This window comes from Pyxicephalus adspersus, chromosome 5, assembly GCF_032062135.1.
Source record: "Pyxicephalus adspersus chromosome 5, UCB_Pads_2.0, whole genome shotgun sequence".
NCBI classification, from domain to species: domain Eukaryota; kingdom Metazoa; phylum Chordata; class Amphibia; order Anura; family Pyxicephalidae; genus Pyxicephalus; species Pyxicephalus adspersus.
Genome location: NC_092862.1, coordinates 101,413,564 through 101,431,643, shown reverse-complemented (window position 1 = coordinate 101,431,643; position 18,080 = coordinate 101,413,564). Strand labels below are relative to the sequence as shown.

The 18,080-nt window shown below is 37.2% G+C and overlaps 1 protein-coding gene across 5 annotated transcripts in view; it reads right to left on the bottom strand.

Moving 5' to 3' along the window:
* TRAK1 (trafficking kinesin protein 1) overlaps positions 1-17,842 on the bottom strand; it is a 78,072-nt gene extending 60,230 nt beyond the window's left edge. For 3 of the 5 annotated variants that reach the window (XM_072412278.1, XM_072412280.1, XM_072412282.1), the window contains exons 1-2: positions 3,406-3,562; positions 481-675 (exon numbers count right to left, since the gene is read on the bottom strand). In XM_072412278.1, the coding sequence (XP_072268379.1) occupies positions 481-675; positions 3,406-3,409 (199 nt within the window). In that variant the 5' untranslated portion in view covers positions 3,410-3,562. Of the gene's footprint in view, positions 1-480; positions 676-3,405; positions 3,563-17,548 lie in introns of those variants that run through there. The other 2 variants (XM_072412283.1, XM_072412284.1) reach the window with 2 other exon arrangements.
* Between the last annotated feature and the right edge of the window lie 238 nt (positions 17,843-18,080).

Here is an 18,080-nt window from a genome sequence, read left to right as displayed (position 1 = left end):
TAGGTCTTACTTTCGGGGTAGGTCTTATTTTCGGGGAAACACGGTAGTACAAAACATACAGTCAATCACTTTAGCATGACCAGGAAAAGAGAACTGTCCCTAAAACTAAAAACTCAAATATGAAACTGCTATGTATTGACAATTATGGTCTTGAATAGTGGAAGGGTTAGAACTTTGTTAAGCGTCCCTACTGAAGAGCATTCCATTCTCCTTCTTTGTGACATTTTATCTCCCTATACAGAAATAATAACCTGATATCCAAATAGGTGCTGGTATTGCTGTTTTGTCTCATTTGGAAAGATTTGCCCTCATTTCCAATCATCATTTTAATGTAAATGAAGACGTAACAAAGGCTGGATACATTAGATTCATCCACAAGACATACATCAACATTGAAACAAGAAAAATTTCTAAATCCCTAAATGAATGGAAGCTAAAGCCAAACTTTAAAACTAGTGCATTGAAAGTGCATTTACTTACGAAAATATTTCAAGGTCTCTTCAATTTGTTCAGTTGTCAAGTCGATGTTGGCATCAGGAGAGATGAGCGGTGTTTGGAGCCAGTCGTCGTGGTCATACCCATAGATGGTGTCAGCTCTTAGCTTGTAATGTGGCAGCTGCTCTTCCAGCAGACTGATGATTTCAACTTCCGGAAGGTCAGTACTATTGCACACATCTGGGAGAAAGCAGATCATATGGTTTGTTGTTATAAAGTCCAATACTCCAGGTGTAGTGCTTCTAAAGTAGATCTTTCAGTCATTTACAATTCTGAACCCATATATTTCTGACAGGTTACATATACAATCTAAAGCTGTATATCTAAAACCAGACTGAGATTAACTTTTTACAATTACAAATTTAATTTAGGTACACAGCAAGAGTAGATGGTTGACCTTAATATTATGTTTGCACTCCTTTACTTCCCATTCACAGGCTTGGATCTGCTTGACTAAGCTGTGTTTAATTACAAATCCATGCAGTTTTTGAGCATAAGTCTCAAAGAGGCTTTAGATCAGCAATTAATTAGCACTCAATATGAAAAGTAAGATTCTACAACACTGGTGTAGTCCGAAAAAAACTCATTGACCTCAATAAGCAGACTGTAGATGACACTCCAAGGGCTACTTTTAACCTGCTCTGTGTTTCATCTCTTCAGATATCACAGTTCCTATTAAGGTGCACTTGGGATAAGGGTAAAGCAGGTAAAGGCAGAACTACCAAGAGACAACTTATTTTTTTTCTATGGAGTTGCTCATTTGTTTGCCAAGCAAGCAAGCTTTTGCTTCCTCACTAGCCTGCAGTATTCCAGGTAGGATCACTACCTTCTCTAAGAAACATTAAAGGGCTTATGATCTGTTTCCTATTAATAGCACTGGAAACAAGTCCAATTTCTCCCTGATAGGTAGTAACCCAAGTTCCTAAAATGACTTTGGAGAAGAGGTGATTCCATAGGGTAATCACCACAGTGATTCCACAGCTGACTCTCTGATGCTGATTTAGGAAAGCTCTCCAAGGCTGGAGAGAATACACTTTCATCAGTGAAGCTGGGTGATCCAGAAAACCTGGAATGGATCTGGTCCAGGATTCAAAACATTTGCTAGCAAATAGCAAATGATTTTTAAAAATCCATTCCATGTTTTCTGGATCACTCAGTTCACTTCTGAAAGTGTATTCCCTGCAGCCGTAGGGAGCTTTCATAAATCAGAGCCTCTATGTGTAGGGAGTGGCATAATGACATCTTCTGGATAAAAGGTTTGTTTGCAAGAAATTTTTATTTTCAACCCGTGTGTCCTGTAGAGCCCATTAGGTACCAGGCCCAGGCTATATGTAGATTTGACTTCTCCCACCTTCCGGCTCTTATCCACTCCGTTATTTAATTCCCAAGCATGAAGTGCGTATTGAAGCAACAGCATTTGACAGTTAAATAGCAAAAGGCGAAATGGGAGGGAACTATCATGGACTTGGGACAAAGACCAAAAGCAATCCATAGGTATCAGAAGGCAGCATGTTGGTACTGCCATTCTATTCTTCAAACGAAAAAGTGTGAGGTTAGTATAGTAAATAAAGTGTTTTCCTTAGCTTCATGTATTTGTAAAAAAAAATAACAATCTGAAACCATATGCAAATATTTGTATTCATTTATTTTATTTTAATAAACAAAAAAAGGTAATATGAGAATATGATAACTATGGTTGGAAAATTGGATAATATTATTAACATAAATTGTTGTTCTAACGAAGTGAACAATGCTTTAAGTATATATAAATAAAGGGCCATGTCACAATTAACACAGTTCATTTTAATAATTTAATAAAGTAACCTGTGCTTTGCCTTGAAGGACATCGGATTAGTCAACTTTTTTCAGGGAGTATGGAAAGAGCCCCAGGGCTCAACCACAAAACAGCTAAAGAAAATAATCACCCTTGGAGTAGCCAGCTTAAACATTTTTCTTTTACAGTTGTCTCCAGATTTACTTTCTCCTTTCACTCTAGATTTACGTGTTATCAGTTTGCTTTGTTACAAGGCACTGATCATTTTCACTTGTCAAACCTAACTATTCCCCAATGTAACCTTGAAGTGCCATGATGACAGTAAAGCACTAATGACATGGCAGAAATAAAAATAGGTCTCTTCTGATAGGAAAACTACAGCATGAAATACTGGACACAGATTCTGCTCCAGACCTTCTATATTCATTTAATGAAATTTACATTTTTAATGATTATGCCATACTTGAATCTATAATAATTATATTTGTCTTTAAAATACATTTGTGCTTTTTCCAACCTATTCCTGTCATAGAACATGTTTGTTACTATCATAAAGGTGTCCTTTCAAGCAGATGTAAACCCCAATGAAATGAATAAAGTTTAATGAAGCACAACTGTTTTTTCCTTAGTTTATTCTCTGTAGAATCTCAGGGCTGCGGATATCCTGTGGCATCTATGCAGCCATATTCAGTCTTTATACCCTACTGTGGTGGCTGGGGGGCATTTCTTTGGGTGTATTTTCTGATTTATCAATGGACCATGCCTGTGTAATACATATTGAAATGTTCTCTTTCAGAAGCTTGTGCGAAAGAGCAGGAACACAATTAAGAAGCAGGGACAGAACACCGTCACCCTATAACCCTAAAAGGACATTAATATGAACTGTAAAAGAGTAGGTAGGTTCCTATATGGTCATCCATGTGATCAGCAGATTCCAGACCGAGACACATACATACATACATACAATTATGTGATTTTCCTTGAAACGGGACTCACATTTAAAAGTTTCTAAACAAGCAACTCTGTCAGACTACAATCCATCCATTATATAACGTTTTGACATCTATAGATAAATCCTATCCACAAATGACCTTACAACACCTCCTAAAAAATATAATTAGTAATGTTCTACATACTCATTTTGTGTGTGGATTTAGTTTCCCCGTCTCCCCTCCTGTCGCTCTCTCATACTGTCACATTTTTCCTCCAGCTGTCCTGATGGCTGCTCGTCCTAAAGCAACACATGGAAAGGGCGCTGCTGGTGCCCAGGCCGGCTGTCACATGCTGCTACGAATTTACTGACTAAACATAGCTAAAACAAAGCCAGATCACTAGCAGGACCCTGCTGATCCACCACTTCACATCAACTAAAAATGGCTGCCCTTTCACATTCTGCCAATTACACTGCCTGAGTCTCTCCGAGGCCATGCAGTCTGTCTGCATTGCTGAATAAAATAGACCTCTGTGCAGAATATACAAAACATGAACAAATAAACTAATGTCTAACTTACAGTTTAGAAGATGCTGCCAGAAACAAAAAACAAGTATTTCTTTATTTTAATAATTCAAATAGTCTCAAAACAAATTATCAAATGATACAAAATACAGCATTACACACAATTTCAGAATAATAGTGACTTACAATGAATGCTCCCCCATGATTTTCATTTCAAAAGAAATGTGCCAATTATAAAAATAATCCTAATTTGCCAAACTCTATATTACAAAAGATATATAATGCATACAAAATAATATAATATATGAAGATGACCATCACATGCAATGTTGCACATTCTCTACACTTTAAATGCCTAGCTAGGTAGGTAAGACCTACATTAGAAGTATTCTTAAAAGCAATGATAGAATCTATTTTAATCCTATGCATTTGTTGATGGGCTTTTGTTCACACTTGAACTTGGTACTTTCCCTATACAATTCAATAGATATGTAAAAGTATCTCAAAGTAGGTTCATGTAGCCTAGAAGGAGGTTGACGCAGGTCAGAAGAAGATCAACAACATGACAGTCACACCTATAACTAAACAGTAAATGATCTCAGAGATTGCATTGTGGGGGGATTCCCAGAGTTACCATCTTTTCTAAGGTGGGCTGGAGAACAGATAAAAATTAGGTTCTTCTTACTCCTAATGATTTAAAGTGTCTGAATGAGGAAGTAAAAGAAGAATGGTGAGCAAGGACATGTAAAAAGAATATCGGAGGGTTGATTTAGGAAATTTTTACAACTAAGATGATAAGGAGAGTTTTTTTCCTGCTGTAAGATTTTTGTAGCTTTTTTTTTTCCTTTAAAATTTTAATTAATCTGGATCAGCGGCATTAGAGCCATTTACTCTTTGAGCATGCTGGTTGTTTCAACTAGAATAAGTACAGGCAGGGTCACAATATTTTTTCCAAGCCCATCATGCATTTTTGAGACTAATAAAGCTTTGTATCCTCAAATTGACAGCAGTGTTTCCAGTAATTTAAACCCATACAGACATCCTAATGGCAGTGTCCCCGCAGGAGTATAATATGACAAGTGATTTCAGAATCTCCTGTGATTAATAGGTAACGTCAGTGTAAAATGGATGACTGGTGTTTTTGCCAGCTGTAACCATTTTTCATCTACCCAGTGTACAGTATTTGTAGTTCATATTTAAACAAACTCAAACTGTTAATATTTAACAAATTGTAAATCTGTTTTCTACATCACTGCTCTGTCCTTCTAACCATGCTGGCATTAGTTCTGTACAAAAGACTACTGAAAAGAGTTGTGTCATTGTATTGGTGTCATTATGATGGTAGTCATGGGCACTGATTGGGCATAAATGCATTTCAGGTTTGCTCAAGGTTTATTAAACAAGGTAATAAAAGAAACAATGTTAAGTTTAAAAAGCTGAAGAACACAGCAACAAAACTAATTTCAGTTTTGTGAAGCCAGATCAATTAAGGTGCCCGCTGATGGGCTGCTGTTGGCAGTTTTGCCAAGCTTTATCTGTGATTAACTGAAATGGACAGAAAACCATTGGTTAAAACCACATGAGCACACTTCAGAGTATATTCTGCTCAACAAGCTTCAAAAAGTGTTTTGTCACCTTCCCTTAAGAAACTCAGGAGACCAAACTTTCAGTCTGATGACGATGTTCACCTACAGCTAACCCCTGACCTGACCTTCATGAATGCCAATGTGTGCCGCGGGATGTTGCTTTGCTAGCTTTCCAGGAAAAGCATGTAGGGATAAATTTGCTACCCCTACATAAAGAACAAATCAGCACCAACCTTTCTTTTATATATGTGTTTGCTGCCACACTCAGTGTGTAGAAACCAATAAGCCTTCAAATTTAACTCTGGCATATTTAAGAGGGAGAGAGAGGAAGAAGACCAAAGATCCAACCAGGTATGCTAAAATGCAAGAAGCATGGTGGTAAGAGGAGAGAACAGATTGACAGGTGTAGGATCTCATCAGTTTGTAACCACAAACGATTACAAATGTTTTCAAAACGCCTGTAATAATATTTAAAAAAGTGAAAAAAGTTTATTTAATTAAAGTATTTTTGCAAGCGGTTTTGGGTGTAAATACATAGGAAAGCAGATCCAGACATGAGAGGCAGCCTGATCTGTAGAGGGCACAATGGCAGCTAACAGGAAACAATTCACATTAGTGTAAAAATATATATATATTCTTTGTTTGTTGTTTTTCTTCCCTAAAACCAAAGTATGGCTGTAGTGAATTCATACAGCTCCTTTATAAATTATATAAAGCTTGTGGCTCCAAAAGTATTTTCGAAAAAATGTAGTACAGAAAAAAGGCGGTAAATACAATACACAGCTTAGAGGTAAGCTTGCTTATTTATAACCATTTAGGACAAATTATTAAGATTCTAACAAAAGACTAAACAAGTTTAGTTCTCTTTAAACTCAGGGTCTTTATGCTGCCAAGATAAGTTTGGTGTTACTTTAAGTGACACATAAAGAGATTCTCCTGTCTTCCATTAAACAGCATCCTGCTGTTTCCATGGTTACAGACACAGGGCTACACAAGGCCTTAAACATAGGACCACCAAAATTTGATGAAACAACGCTGGAATCAAGACTGGTTCTCTTTAACCTAAAGCCTTGGTATATGCATGCTTGCGAGCCATCTCTGAGGAGGAAAGGTGGTAACGAGTTTTGGGACATTAAATAAAATAGGAGACTCTCAATCTCTCATTACCTGACATCTTGTCTGCTGTTTCCATGGTTACAGACAAGGCCTCAAACATAAAATATCCAAAATATGAATAAATATCAAGAAAAAAACAAGTTGTCCTACACAGGATTATATAAACTTTAATTAGTATTATTACTAAAGCTGCTTTTTTTTTTTACATTGTTACAAAAATGCAAATTCTTCAAAAACAAAAAATAGCCATTTACAAATCCTTTAGTAACTGTTCATGTCCAATATAACGTCCCATATGTTCACCATGCAAAGATGTTACATTATACCAAACAATGATGTTTTCATGCACCATTTAGAAGGAAGAGGAACTATGGAAGGCTAAGCTGAATTTTTGAAAAAAAAACTCCATCTATGCTTGGATGCTGGCCATGAATTCAATTAGTTGCATCTCTGCCATACGTGCCCCTGGTTACAGAGGCAGAGATAAATGAGCATTATAAGAATAGAAGCAAAACATTCTACTTTAATGTCAGATCATCTTACACAGCAAATACAGGCACACCGAGAACAGGCTGCAAAAGGCATGCGATGGGGAAGGTACAGTGAACACAAGTCTGCCTGAACAATTGCAAACTTTCAACTACTGCCTTCACTATGGCAGCTGCTGTATGACAGTACTGTGGGCATAAATGTCATATATGATGAAGCCTACCACTAGCTGTCAGTCCCCCATCCATATTACCTCTTGATTTCGCCAATAAATCTGTTATTTTTCAACTTCTTCCAACAGATCAAGTTAAAGAGTAAAAAAGACAAACTGTTTACCATTCACGGTGGTGCTTGCAATGGTCAGATTACATTTATATAACAAAAATCTCTCCCTACAGTGTAAAAAAAACAAAGAAACACTTTCTCCACAGGTTGACAATGCTGCCATTTAATGGTGGCTACATTGCTCTATTATAGACACAGTGTGCCTGATGTATTAAAGCTCTCCAAGGCTAGAGAGGATACACTTTCATCAGAGAAGCTGGGTGGTCCAGCAAACTTGGAATGAATTCATTAAAAGTCATTTGCTATTTGTTAGCAAATGTTTTCAATCCTGGACCACATCCATTCCAGGTTTGCTGGATAATCCAGCTTCACTGATGAAAGTGTATCCTCTGCAGCCTTGGAGAGGTTTAACAAACCAGGGTCGGTGTAAGGGATTGTCTTTGGAGAAGCACTGTAGCTATCATTTAACAAAAGTATTGTAAACCTCTGGAGAAGGTAGAAGTCAGGCAAGGAAATAAATCTTTTATGATCCAGTGTTTTGTGATAATGAATAATATTGCGTATTAATTACATGACACTCCAATGCACTAAAACAATGCTTGGACACACATGTGTTGCAGCACACCATAGGACACAGTAACACACTATCATGAATTGTGCTGTTGCATGTTCCTTTCCGTTTCATTCCTGCAGGCCAAAAATGCTGCCGTAATGCAACACACATTGACACATCATACAATGCACATTTGCACATATGCCTGAATCAAATGCAAGGGAATATGTGTAAATGGGTCCTAAGACAGAAGGTGTGTTGTTGGCTGGCTTATCAGGTGAAAATAAAGAAAAATATATTCAAGATTTATATAAAAAATAAGAATATTTTATTATATTATTAGAGAATCTCTGGACTGATAAAATGCAGCCAGGCTCATAGTAACCACTTAGGAATAATCTTTTATTGCTTTGCCAACTCTCAAATAATGGGATACAGCACAGTTGCTAGGATTCAGCATAACGCTGTTATCTGCCAAGCTAAACATGACTGTACTGCAATACATAACCCAATACAAGGTATATAAGCAATGCTTCATGTGCCATCCAGTGTACAGCACTGTGCATTACATAATGGACACATTCATGTATAAAATGTAAATGCAAAGAGACAGCGACAATATTCAAATAAAGCATATTGTAAAATGTATCTAAAGTTTTTTTTTTATTGCAGCCCCTACTGGACAAACAGAGTGAGTAAAAAAGTAAGAGTAAAATTTTGGAGTTGTTACAATATGAATATAAGAAAAATATTTAAATGGCAAACTTTTCTGAAAGACCACTGTCTAAGAGGAGAATTACCTCACTAAGAAGTTTTATTTTATTTTTTTGTTTTGTTTATGTTGTCTACAGGAAGACAAGGAAATTTTCAAAATGATTAAATGGTATTAGATATGCTTTAATGATTAAAAATAGGAAAAAATGATACTAATATTTTGTATATATTAGGTTTACATACCTATACATATCTAATGCATATATTTTATATTCAATTCTGTATCTGCAAGGCAAATTTGTTTTTGTCTCATATTATATTTAACAGCCCCCCCAAATATCCATCCCTAATACGCATACATGAGTAGTGCTGTCCTTTTCATTTGTGTCTCCCACCAATATTTCAAGAATAAGAATAGACAGTTTGGTTAAAATAAACCTGAACATTAAGGGTCTGCAACATGTACCAAGTTGTGCTCTATGTTTTCTGCCCATGGAACATGTGCAGTGATTTTTCATTGTTCTTAACGGTGATGGGTTCCATAAATAAAGTGCATTGACATCCATTACTACACCCCTCCCATAAAAGTTTTTTTTTTCTGTGTGCCCAAATTCTAATAAAAATTTTTAAGAGCAGAAACATATGTCAAAACTTGGCAAAACATCTATGTAAACAATAAAACACTTGGAGACACATAGCCTGGAAGCTAGCCTTTACCTTTTCCAAATAGCAATTTTTGTAGCCCACTACATATTGTACCTGTTCTCCCTTATGCCACAGTCTCCCGTGGCCCTCTTCTGATGCCAGAACTTCCTAAAATTCCAGGAAAAGCTTCACATTTCTGAAAAAGGCAGCCACCATGCAGCCAAAATGTGAATATAACTGTTCACCTTTTTTGCCAAGGAAAGGTTTCTTCTTTTTGTTTGGGGCAATCTAAGTAACTACATCCTCCACTGTTCCAGCCATTAAAAAATAAGGAAGCAAAAAACCCTCAGATGAAGGGTATATGACAGGATCAAGGTACACCCTGCAACCAATTTTACTCCGAAGTACATTCTCTGCCCCCCCTGACAATGCCAGTATCAGGTATCATCATCTATTATAAACTGTAGCAACATCCAAATGTTTAGCAAAATTTTAAGAAATATTTTCTATAAACACAAAATTTCCACAAATAAAAAAAGAGGGGTAGACCTGCATGTATAACACACCATACAAAGATCAGTATAAATCATGATTTATTTATTTATTTATTTTTGGCACAGTTCCCCTATGAAGCTTAAACAAAATGAAAGTGACCCCATACCATATTTTAAACCTTTATTATTAAAAGTGCTGCCTGAGATCAAACAGAAGATGTCAGATTCTTATATGTCAATGGCTGGAAAGTGGAATGGCAGCTGCCATGGCTGAGCCATGAATTCAGGCCATAGTTACAAAGCAAAAACAAAATCAAACAGACAACTCCATGAGCTAAGGTCTGCGAGTTCATATTAGTAATGACAATCTTAAAAAAACTCCTGTAAAGCTTTGAATTCCTCAAAAACATTTTTAAATGTAGGACTACACACAAATTTAAGTGTAATCAAATACACAATTACCCGAATACTATAAGACCACTTGTTGGATGTTATAACACAGCACAAAAACAAACTAAAATAGAAACACAGTACCTGTAACTCTGCATTCTGGTGAAAGACAATGTGCTTTGCTTGAAAACTAAAAGTGGCAAAGTTCAGGATTGGGAAATACGGACAGACTCTGTGCCTCCACATGGTCATTTATTACATAACCATTGTTAGAATGTAAATGTTGTCTTTAAACCAAGATGAATACATTCCTGACAATTCAACTTTCAACAACTTACAATACCTGTGAAAGATTAGAATATTTAAAGGTTTAAAAACTCATCAAAACAGTACCAAAAAACAAGTAATATCTGTTTAGTTAATTAACCACAAGTAGGTCAACATTTGTTTTTCAGGAAGATATCCTGGCTGTATTCCCACCCACAGTGTAGCTTGGTCAACAAAAGGGAGAACTCTCTGGGATCTTGGAAAGCGATCTGAATTTAGTAATGTGTTTTGGGTAAAGTTGGTGAAATAACAACATAAACATATTGTAATTTTTTATTCACATTTGCTGGTTATCACTACTTCTAGCAATAATTCAAAACCTGTGGATTCTCCCCAACCTCAGCTGAGTAATTCCTCAGCAAGCCTTCCAAGAGGTGATCAAATGAGTATATAAATATTGGGATAAGCTTATCCTCCTCTTTTCATAGGTCAATCATGGGCATGTGTACATCAATCTTTCAAGGGAAAAATAGTCTAGCACCCAAGCCCTAAACCTAACTTTGAACATTCAGCCTAAATCCATGTTACAATAATCTTATCGAAACAAAAATTACCGCTGAAATTATTTCTAATACCCTGAATGAATGAAAAATGCTATTTGCATTGATTGCCAGTAAGAAGAAACTCCCCCCGTTCATTATTGGACAAAATCCCATCTTTACAGACAGCAAAAAAAACAAATCTTGGTTATATGCAGGTGGCTCTGCCATGTGTAGTTGACACCAGAACTATGAAGGCACCATCTAATTGGAAGTAAATCAGCAAACGTTTAAGGAACCCCTGGAAACTTCTGGAGAAAACCTTGTTGAGAATATATCATAGCAGAAATGTTGGTTCCAACATACAACATATTACAAAATGTCAGCTTCAAAATAAATGAATTATAAGACATCACACGGGGCTAAACCCACCTGCATCTACCTAAAGCTGACAGCTGTATGTTTACTGAGACCTTGTCACCAGGAAAAACAAGGGCAGCAGCTAACTAAAAATGCACCTAAAGGTGCCTATACATGCTTTAGGAACCCAGAACAGCCTTGTGTTGGACTGTCCTTGTAGCCAAGGCCATCTGACGTGGTGTAACTCAATCTGTCTGAATAACTGTACCTAGAAAGAATTAACAGCACATAAGTGAACCTTTTGTTCTCCGATTACATCTGCCTCCTCCTTTCTGTCCCTCATATGATTCTGAAAGTTATGTTAGGTTGCCTCCCAGTAAAAACTGAAAAGACCAAAAGGGAGCCCATTTCACCAGCTTATAAAAAAGTGTCTACTGAAAATATGAATTACTTTTTTTTCTTTAATTTATTTTTTATCGACATGAAATGGAAATTACAAACAGAAATAAATAACCATCATGTCATTTGCAATCATACAGATAACCAGCAGCCAGCCGGAATAATGAGCAGATTTATACAATAAATAAAAACTGATTGCAGAGTCATCAACATTTCCTGTCCCTTTTTTCTTCTTTTTTTTTTAGTTCTAGCGTGTATGTTAAGTTGTTTCCTTACCAAGTTTATTGTGTATTGCAATAAACATCATATTCCTTATATTTCTGTAACAAATTAGATAACAAAATAAGAACAAAAGAATGGAATAAACCAAACAAATAACCAGGGGGGCTGTCATCCTGATAAACCATTCTAGGAAAATGAATGTCCCATAACTTGTGGATGGTTGGATATATGGAGTACCAAGAGAGTGTTGATGTCAAGGTAAGTACTTAATATATGGTATTAAGTACTTACCTTGACCAACTAAGAGTTGGCCAACTCCCACTAAGATTATGTTACCCGGGTAAATGATAGCACCTGCCATTGGTTCAATGTCAATGAGAGGACAGCATTCTCTGATCATACCAAGTTGTATGTTTAAAGAGGTCAAAACCCTCTTGTAGCCGAGTGGATGAGAGTGTGTGTTGTAGATATTGCATCCAGTCATTTGAAGAATCTCCAAGGGTGGGTGTCTAAATGTTGTACTGTTTCGGTCTTATCTTTGACCATCAGCGATTAAACATACTGAAAAAACTGGGGAAGTGAGAGGGCTGCAGGAACCAGCCACTGTTTAAGTATATTTTTTTTAGCCACCAAGAGACAAAGGGGGTTCAAATTTAGTAAGTGCTAATATACAACCAGCCATGTCACAGGTCTCAAGGGGCATATCTGTATGAAACAGGGCTAGATGAGGAGATGGGTACCTAGTATGCCATAAATCCAAATATTGATTCCCAAAACACCAAAGAATTGGGGAAATCCCATAGGGTGTGTTCTAAGGGAGCCATAGATAACTGGCACTTGGGACACGAAGTGGGTCAGATATCCCTTGCTGTTTAATTTTCATGTTGAAGGCATAAAAAGCCCTATGTATGATTTTAAACTGCAATTCCCTCCATTGTTCACTCACCATATGTTTATGTACACTTCTCCAACTGGACTCTAACAGATCTAAAGTAACTGAGTACCCACAACCCAGATAAGATGCCCAGCGTTTAACAAACAATTTAGAACACTCCTTACTCGTTACCTGTTCCATCAGCAGTGGGTAAAAATGTGAGATTGAGTGTTTTGATTGCAGGGCTCCCAGGATCCTGGATACCGAAGGGGGAAGTCTCAGGTCTGAGCATCCAACCTGCCTCTCAAAAAAGGTAGACTTCATTTGAAGATAATATAAAAAGTGCTGCGTGGGTAGAGCATATTTGATACGGAATATGTGGAAGGGCAATAATTTATTATCCTCATTGGGCCAAAGTCTTAACACCTCTTTGAATGTTAGTTCAAACTAACATTATAAGCTTGGTTCATGTGAAACCCGGAGTGGAACAGATAGGGGTCGCCAAAGTAGCCCCAAGTTCGCAGCCATATAGCTTTTTAAGTTCTCTCCTCCATGCTAGTAGAGTGTCCCTAAATAGTAAATTATCTCAAAGAGTACGAGGTACATCAGAACAGGGGGTGTTCAACAGGCCCTATAAAGACCAAGGCCTAACCAATAGGGATTCAAGCTTAACCGCTGTGTAGTGAGATGTCCCTTGCCACCAGTCTTTACCATGTCTCAGTAGGCAAAACAGGTTGTACATACGTATGTCAGGTAAGTTGATGCCTAGATTTCCTTGGCGCAAATTCATTTTGCCCTGGCTATTCGAGGGGTCTTCCCCTGCCATATAAAAGATACAAAGGCAGAGTGAAGTTTCTGGACATCCGAGTGTTCCAGGAGAAAGGGTAGAGTCTGCAGTGGGTAAAGGAGTCTAGCAAAACTGATCATCTTCAATAGATGACAGCGGCCCGTCAAATGAATTACTTTTTAAGGTATAAGTAATCATGGGGCATAGGTTTTGGGGTTTTTTTTTGTACGAGGATATTTACTGAGCCAAATCTACTTTAAAATTTGTTAGAAAAGTCTATTAGGATAAATATAAAGAAGCTGTTGCTTATTACTTATATTACTTGTATTTCAAGGTACAATTTCCATGACTGTGAATGGATACTGCCTGGTTAAAAGACAAAGCAAAGTGAGTTGAAAGGACACCTCAATCTCAACATACCATAAAAGCTCTATGTGCCCATTATGTGGCTTTGAGAAGGTCAGTATCTGTTCTGGAAACTCCTCTGAGTAAAAAGGGCATATTATTATTAGTTTTAGCACGCACTAGGTGCTTATATTGCCTAAATTGTGTCACAATAATTTTTTCTGCATAAAATCTTTTTCAATGCTTCTAGATGGCCATGCAATGGGTTTAACAGCTTTATTCTGATGTCTGATCAGATTAGTGATTATTTTGACATTTTCACTTTAAATTTTCAGATACGTCACCTTAGATAGCGCATGCCAACTCTCTTCTCTGTGCTTTTACATGACACCATTTAAGCATTTTGATTGGCCACTTAGACACCAAGCACTGTAATGTAGAAGGGCATGGGGAGGAGCCCCATGTTTAAAGAGCAATTCAAAATAATAATAAAATTATTCATATATATGATCCAGCCTACCACTAACATTAAAAGATAAGTCCACAAAATGATTATTCAGGAGTTGGGCAAAAAATAGGGAGGATTTACAGATAGAATGTTTGGCAGGGAAATCCTGAGAAATTAAGTAGAAGATACATACTCTTCTAGTAATAAAGTGAACCCTGCATATGCCAGATTGTCGGACCCTTGCCTATAGTACTGACTAATGCTGTATATTGGCTGTGAGACATAAAGTTGCTTTGTTACTTCAACTCTAAATCCTATGAAGGGGTATATAAGGAAGGTACACGTTGTTAAATAGATGGGGATTTGTATGATATAAAGTGTTTTGATGTATAACTAAGTAAATGCAATAGTTACACTCCAAATCATCAGGCTATGGTGTCACCTAAACCAATTCAAATAATATTAATACCAAATAAAGAAAAAGAACAGAAGCACAATAGATCCAGTAGGCGTAATTCAGAACAACCACTGGATGGCAGCGTTGTCTTATTTTCTATGGGTAGGAGGTATTTGAAGTTTGCTATTAGTATTAGTTTTAACAGTTGTATTAGGTCTACAAGGACAATAAAAAAGCTTTAGTTTTGGTATTGCTCTGTGACCTACTCAGCTAATCTAATAATAAATTATTCACATGCAAATGTTTTAAAGACAAGGTCAGCTACATAAACTATGTTCTTCTCAGTTTGTGCCCCAACTCTAAGCATAGCACGTTCTCAAAGGTTAAGGTTTGCATAGTCACCCTTGCTGAGAATTCCAATGTCTGATTGCTAATTGAGATCACATTCCAAATGTACCAAATGTAACTATTCCTATGTTGGTGAGATGGTCCCCTGAAAAGTCAGGTTGGTCAAAATGTGGACAAAACAGGGCAGGTGTTTGGGCCAATCTGGGTTGGATCATTTTGGGGGTGATCCGGAAAAAAGAATGCTTTAGTCTATAATAATGTATACGTCTGGATTTTTCTACCGCCAATGCCATTATCTCCTATTTAAATGTATAAAAATCCATCCTTCATTTGCTGAATCACGCAGTAAAGGTCTCTAAATGAACCAAAAGATTGATCCCTTGCAAGAAGGCATGTAGTATATTTATCTATACAAAATGGCCTGTGTCAATTTCTTTATCATTGATTGGTTGGAGAAAGAAACCCCAGTACATAGCAGTGGACATTACCAGAAAGTGTCAAATACTGAAAAGAGAGACAGAAGATTCTGGTCCAGAATGGAGGAAGGATAGGAATCATGGACCACTGAAGGAAAAAGGTATACTGCCTCTTCTCCTATAGTTTACTGGGCTTTTAACAACTTAGAGACTGAAAAGGTTCTTAATAATGCAGACCATATTTTTAACTTTGACCTTACCAACCAACCAATTAATGACAATGCTTCCTTATAACCTAAAAAGAAAGTGGGGATATTACCAAAGCTAAACTTAGGATAAACATTCAGAGGCCCATTTGAAATACTAATATGGGAATGATTTGCACAGCCAGCCTTGTAGATTGTACACAGTCCACCACACTACATATCGAGTGCTGCAGAAAATAATGCAGTTGACCCTGGTCCTGGATCTATTCTAGCCTGTGACTGGACAGTAATAGGGAAGGAAAACGCTTTCACACCATTACTTCGCTCTGTCCTCCCCTGAGTGTTACATGGAAAGAACTGGGCTAAGTAGTAGGGCTCATCAGGTAAACATTGTTACTATTTCCTCTCCCAGTTCAAAAGCATACCGGAGTATATTAGGGAGATTTAATGACTATTGCCCTCTAAATCAGGGTATTTACAATGAGTTTAATGTCAGTGTTTTATAGCAGGATGGACTTTCAGTTAAGTAGAAACATGAATTTATGTTCTAAAAACAATACTTCTTTAAAGTGAGCCTGGGTCCACACGAAGCATACTAAAAGTAATTTCATATTGTGAACAAGCAGTGAAAGCACTCCAAGCTGATCTCTGGGCAAAATTAACATTCAGTATACATGGAGCATTTATATTACCTGATTAACCTACGTTATCTGATCCAAGTTTATCAGCAGCTTTCCTCATAAATCTTATCTCCAAATCTTTCCATCCTATTTTTTTCTGCAGGAGACCAGATGCCTGTGTGTTCTGCATGGTGATCAGTTCCCTCAACTCAGACAATGTATTGTCTTTGCAAACTTGACTGCATACCCAGTAACATCCTTACTGCATGGATGTCTAATATATTTCAAGTGGTTCTTTACACTGCTCATTGGCCAGCTTCACCGAGTTCTGCCCAACAAAGTAAAGCCTGAAAAGTTTGCTGGTGAAAATGAACACTAGACATGGAGCAATGCATGAGAAAAGGAGAATTCCCCTGACACTGCTCAGAAAACTGTCCAACTGCAATTCCAAAGATTCTCCAGATAAAGAGTTCTAAGAGGTACATTCAGATGCATATGAAGTAATGTACGGCTCCAGAGAACATCAGCCCATTTTGCTCAGAAAGAGAAAGAAATTGGAGTGTGTTTATGATGCCACAGGTATACAAATCTTGTTTAATGCAATGTGACATCTAATTAAAAAAGGTACAGGGAGGGTTACGAGTTGCTCAAGGCATGTGTAGCGCGGTGTAGGATTACTTTTTCAGGTCTCTACAACATAAAAGCAAATCATTCTGTAGTCCATGATAAGAACTATGATGACTTTTTGAAATAACACTGTAAATATTCAGGACATATATGACACCTCTACATTCCTGACAAGAGCAACAAGTGTTTTTTGCAACAGATAAAACAAAATGTTCAATGGTACATATAACTAATAAAAATGGAGTGAATTATTAAATAATATAGTAATAAATACAAGAAGTGAATTGTTAACGTTTACGCTTGAACCAGTGACTAACTAATGTGTTGGGCTGTAGCTAGCCTAAGATGTTGATTAGTAGAGTAATAGAATTGGTTAGATGGTTTCTTCCAAGATATTGAGCCTGATTTATTAAAGCTCTCCAAGACTGGGAAGGATACACTTTCATCAGTGAAAACTGGGTGATCCACCAAACCTGGAATAGATTTCTTAAAAGTCATTTGCTTTTTGTTAGCAAATGTTTTTAGTCCTGGATCAGAGCCATTTCAGGTTTGCTGTGTCACCCAGCTCACTGATGAAAGTGTATCCTTTCCAGTCTTGGAGGGCTTTAAGAAATCAGGCCCATTGCATATTGTAGAAAAATCTCTGATGTCCTGCAGTGTTAACAGTTTCTACTTTGTAGAAAACAATAAACGCACCTGTAATGGTGCCGGCATCTCTGTATTCTCTTGGATCCAACGCATCTTCAACAAGCACAGCTTCGCTTACATAGTGTTCTTCATGAATGCCTGTGGAACAGGCTAGGACTGCATGGTCACTCTCATCAGGAATGGGCACGGTGACGGCCAAGGTGTCGTGGTGCACAGCTGTGGGGTCCAGCTTGGCAAGTTTCACGGGGATGTGCAAACTGCCATGGGGTGAAGCAGTGTTGGAACCTTGGCTTAGTGCTCCATAAGCTGATACAGTCTTGATTGTAAAACCACCAACTCCCAGGTAACTACAAAAAAATAAGGTAGAAATTGCCCATGAATTACTGTGGCAGAAGCATAATTATGAATGTCACAATAAATGTTTAGGTTAGTCATTTTACAACATGAAAACTGGGTTAAACTTTCCATTTAAATAGACTAAATTTCCAAGTGCTTTAAAACTAAAAAAGTACAGATTTATAGTTTGTTAGAAAAACAGCCACAAGATGAGTAGATAAGTCTTCCCCATACTAGTATACTG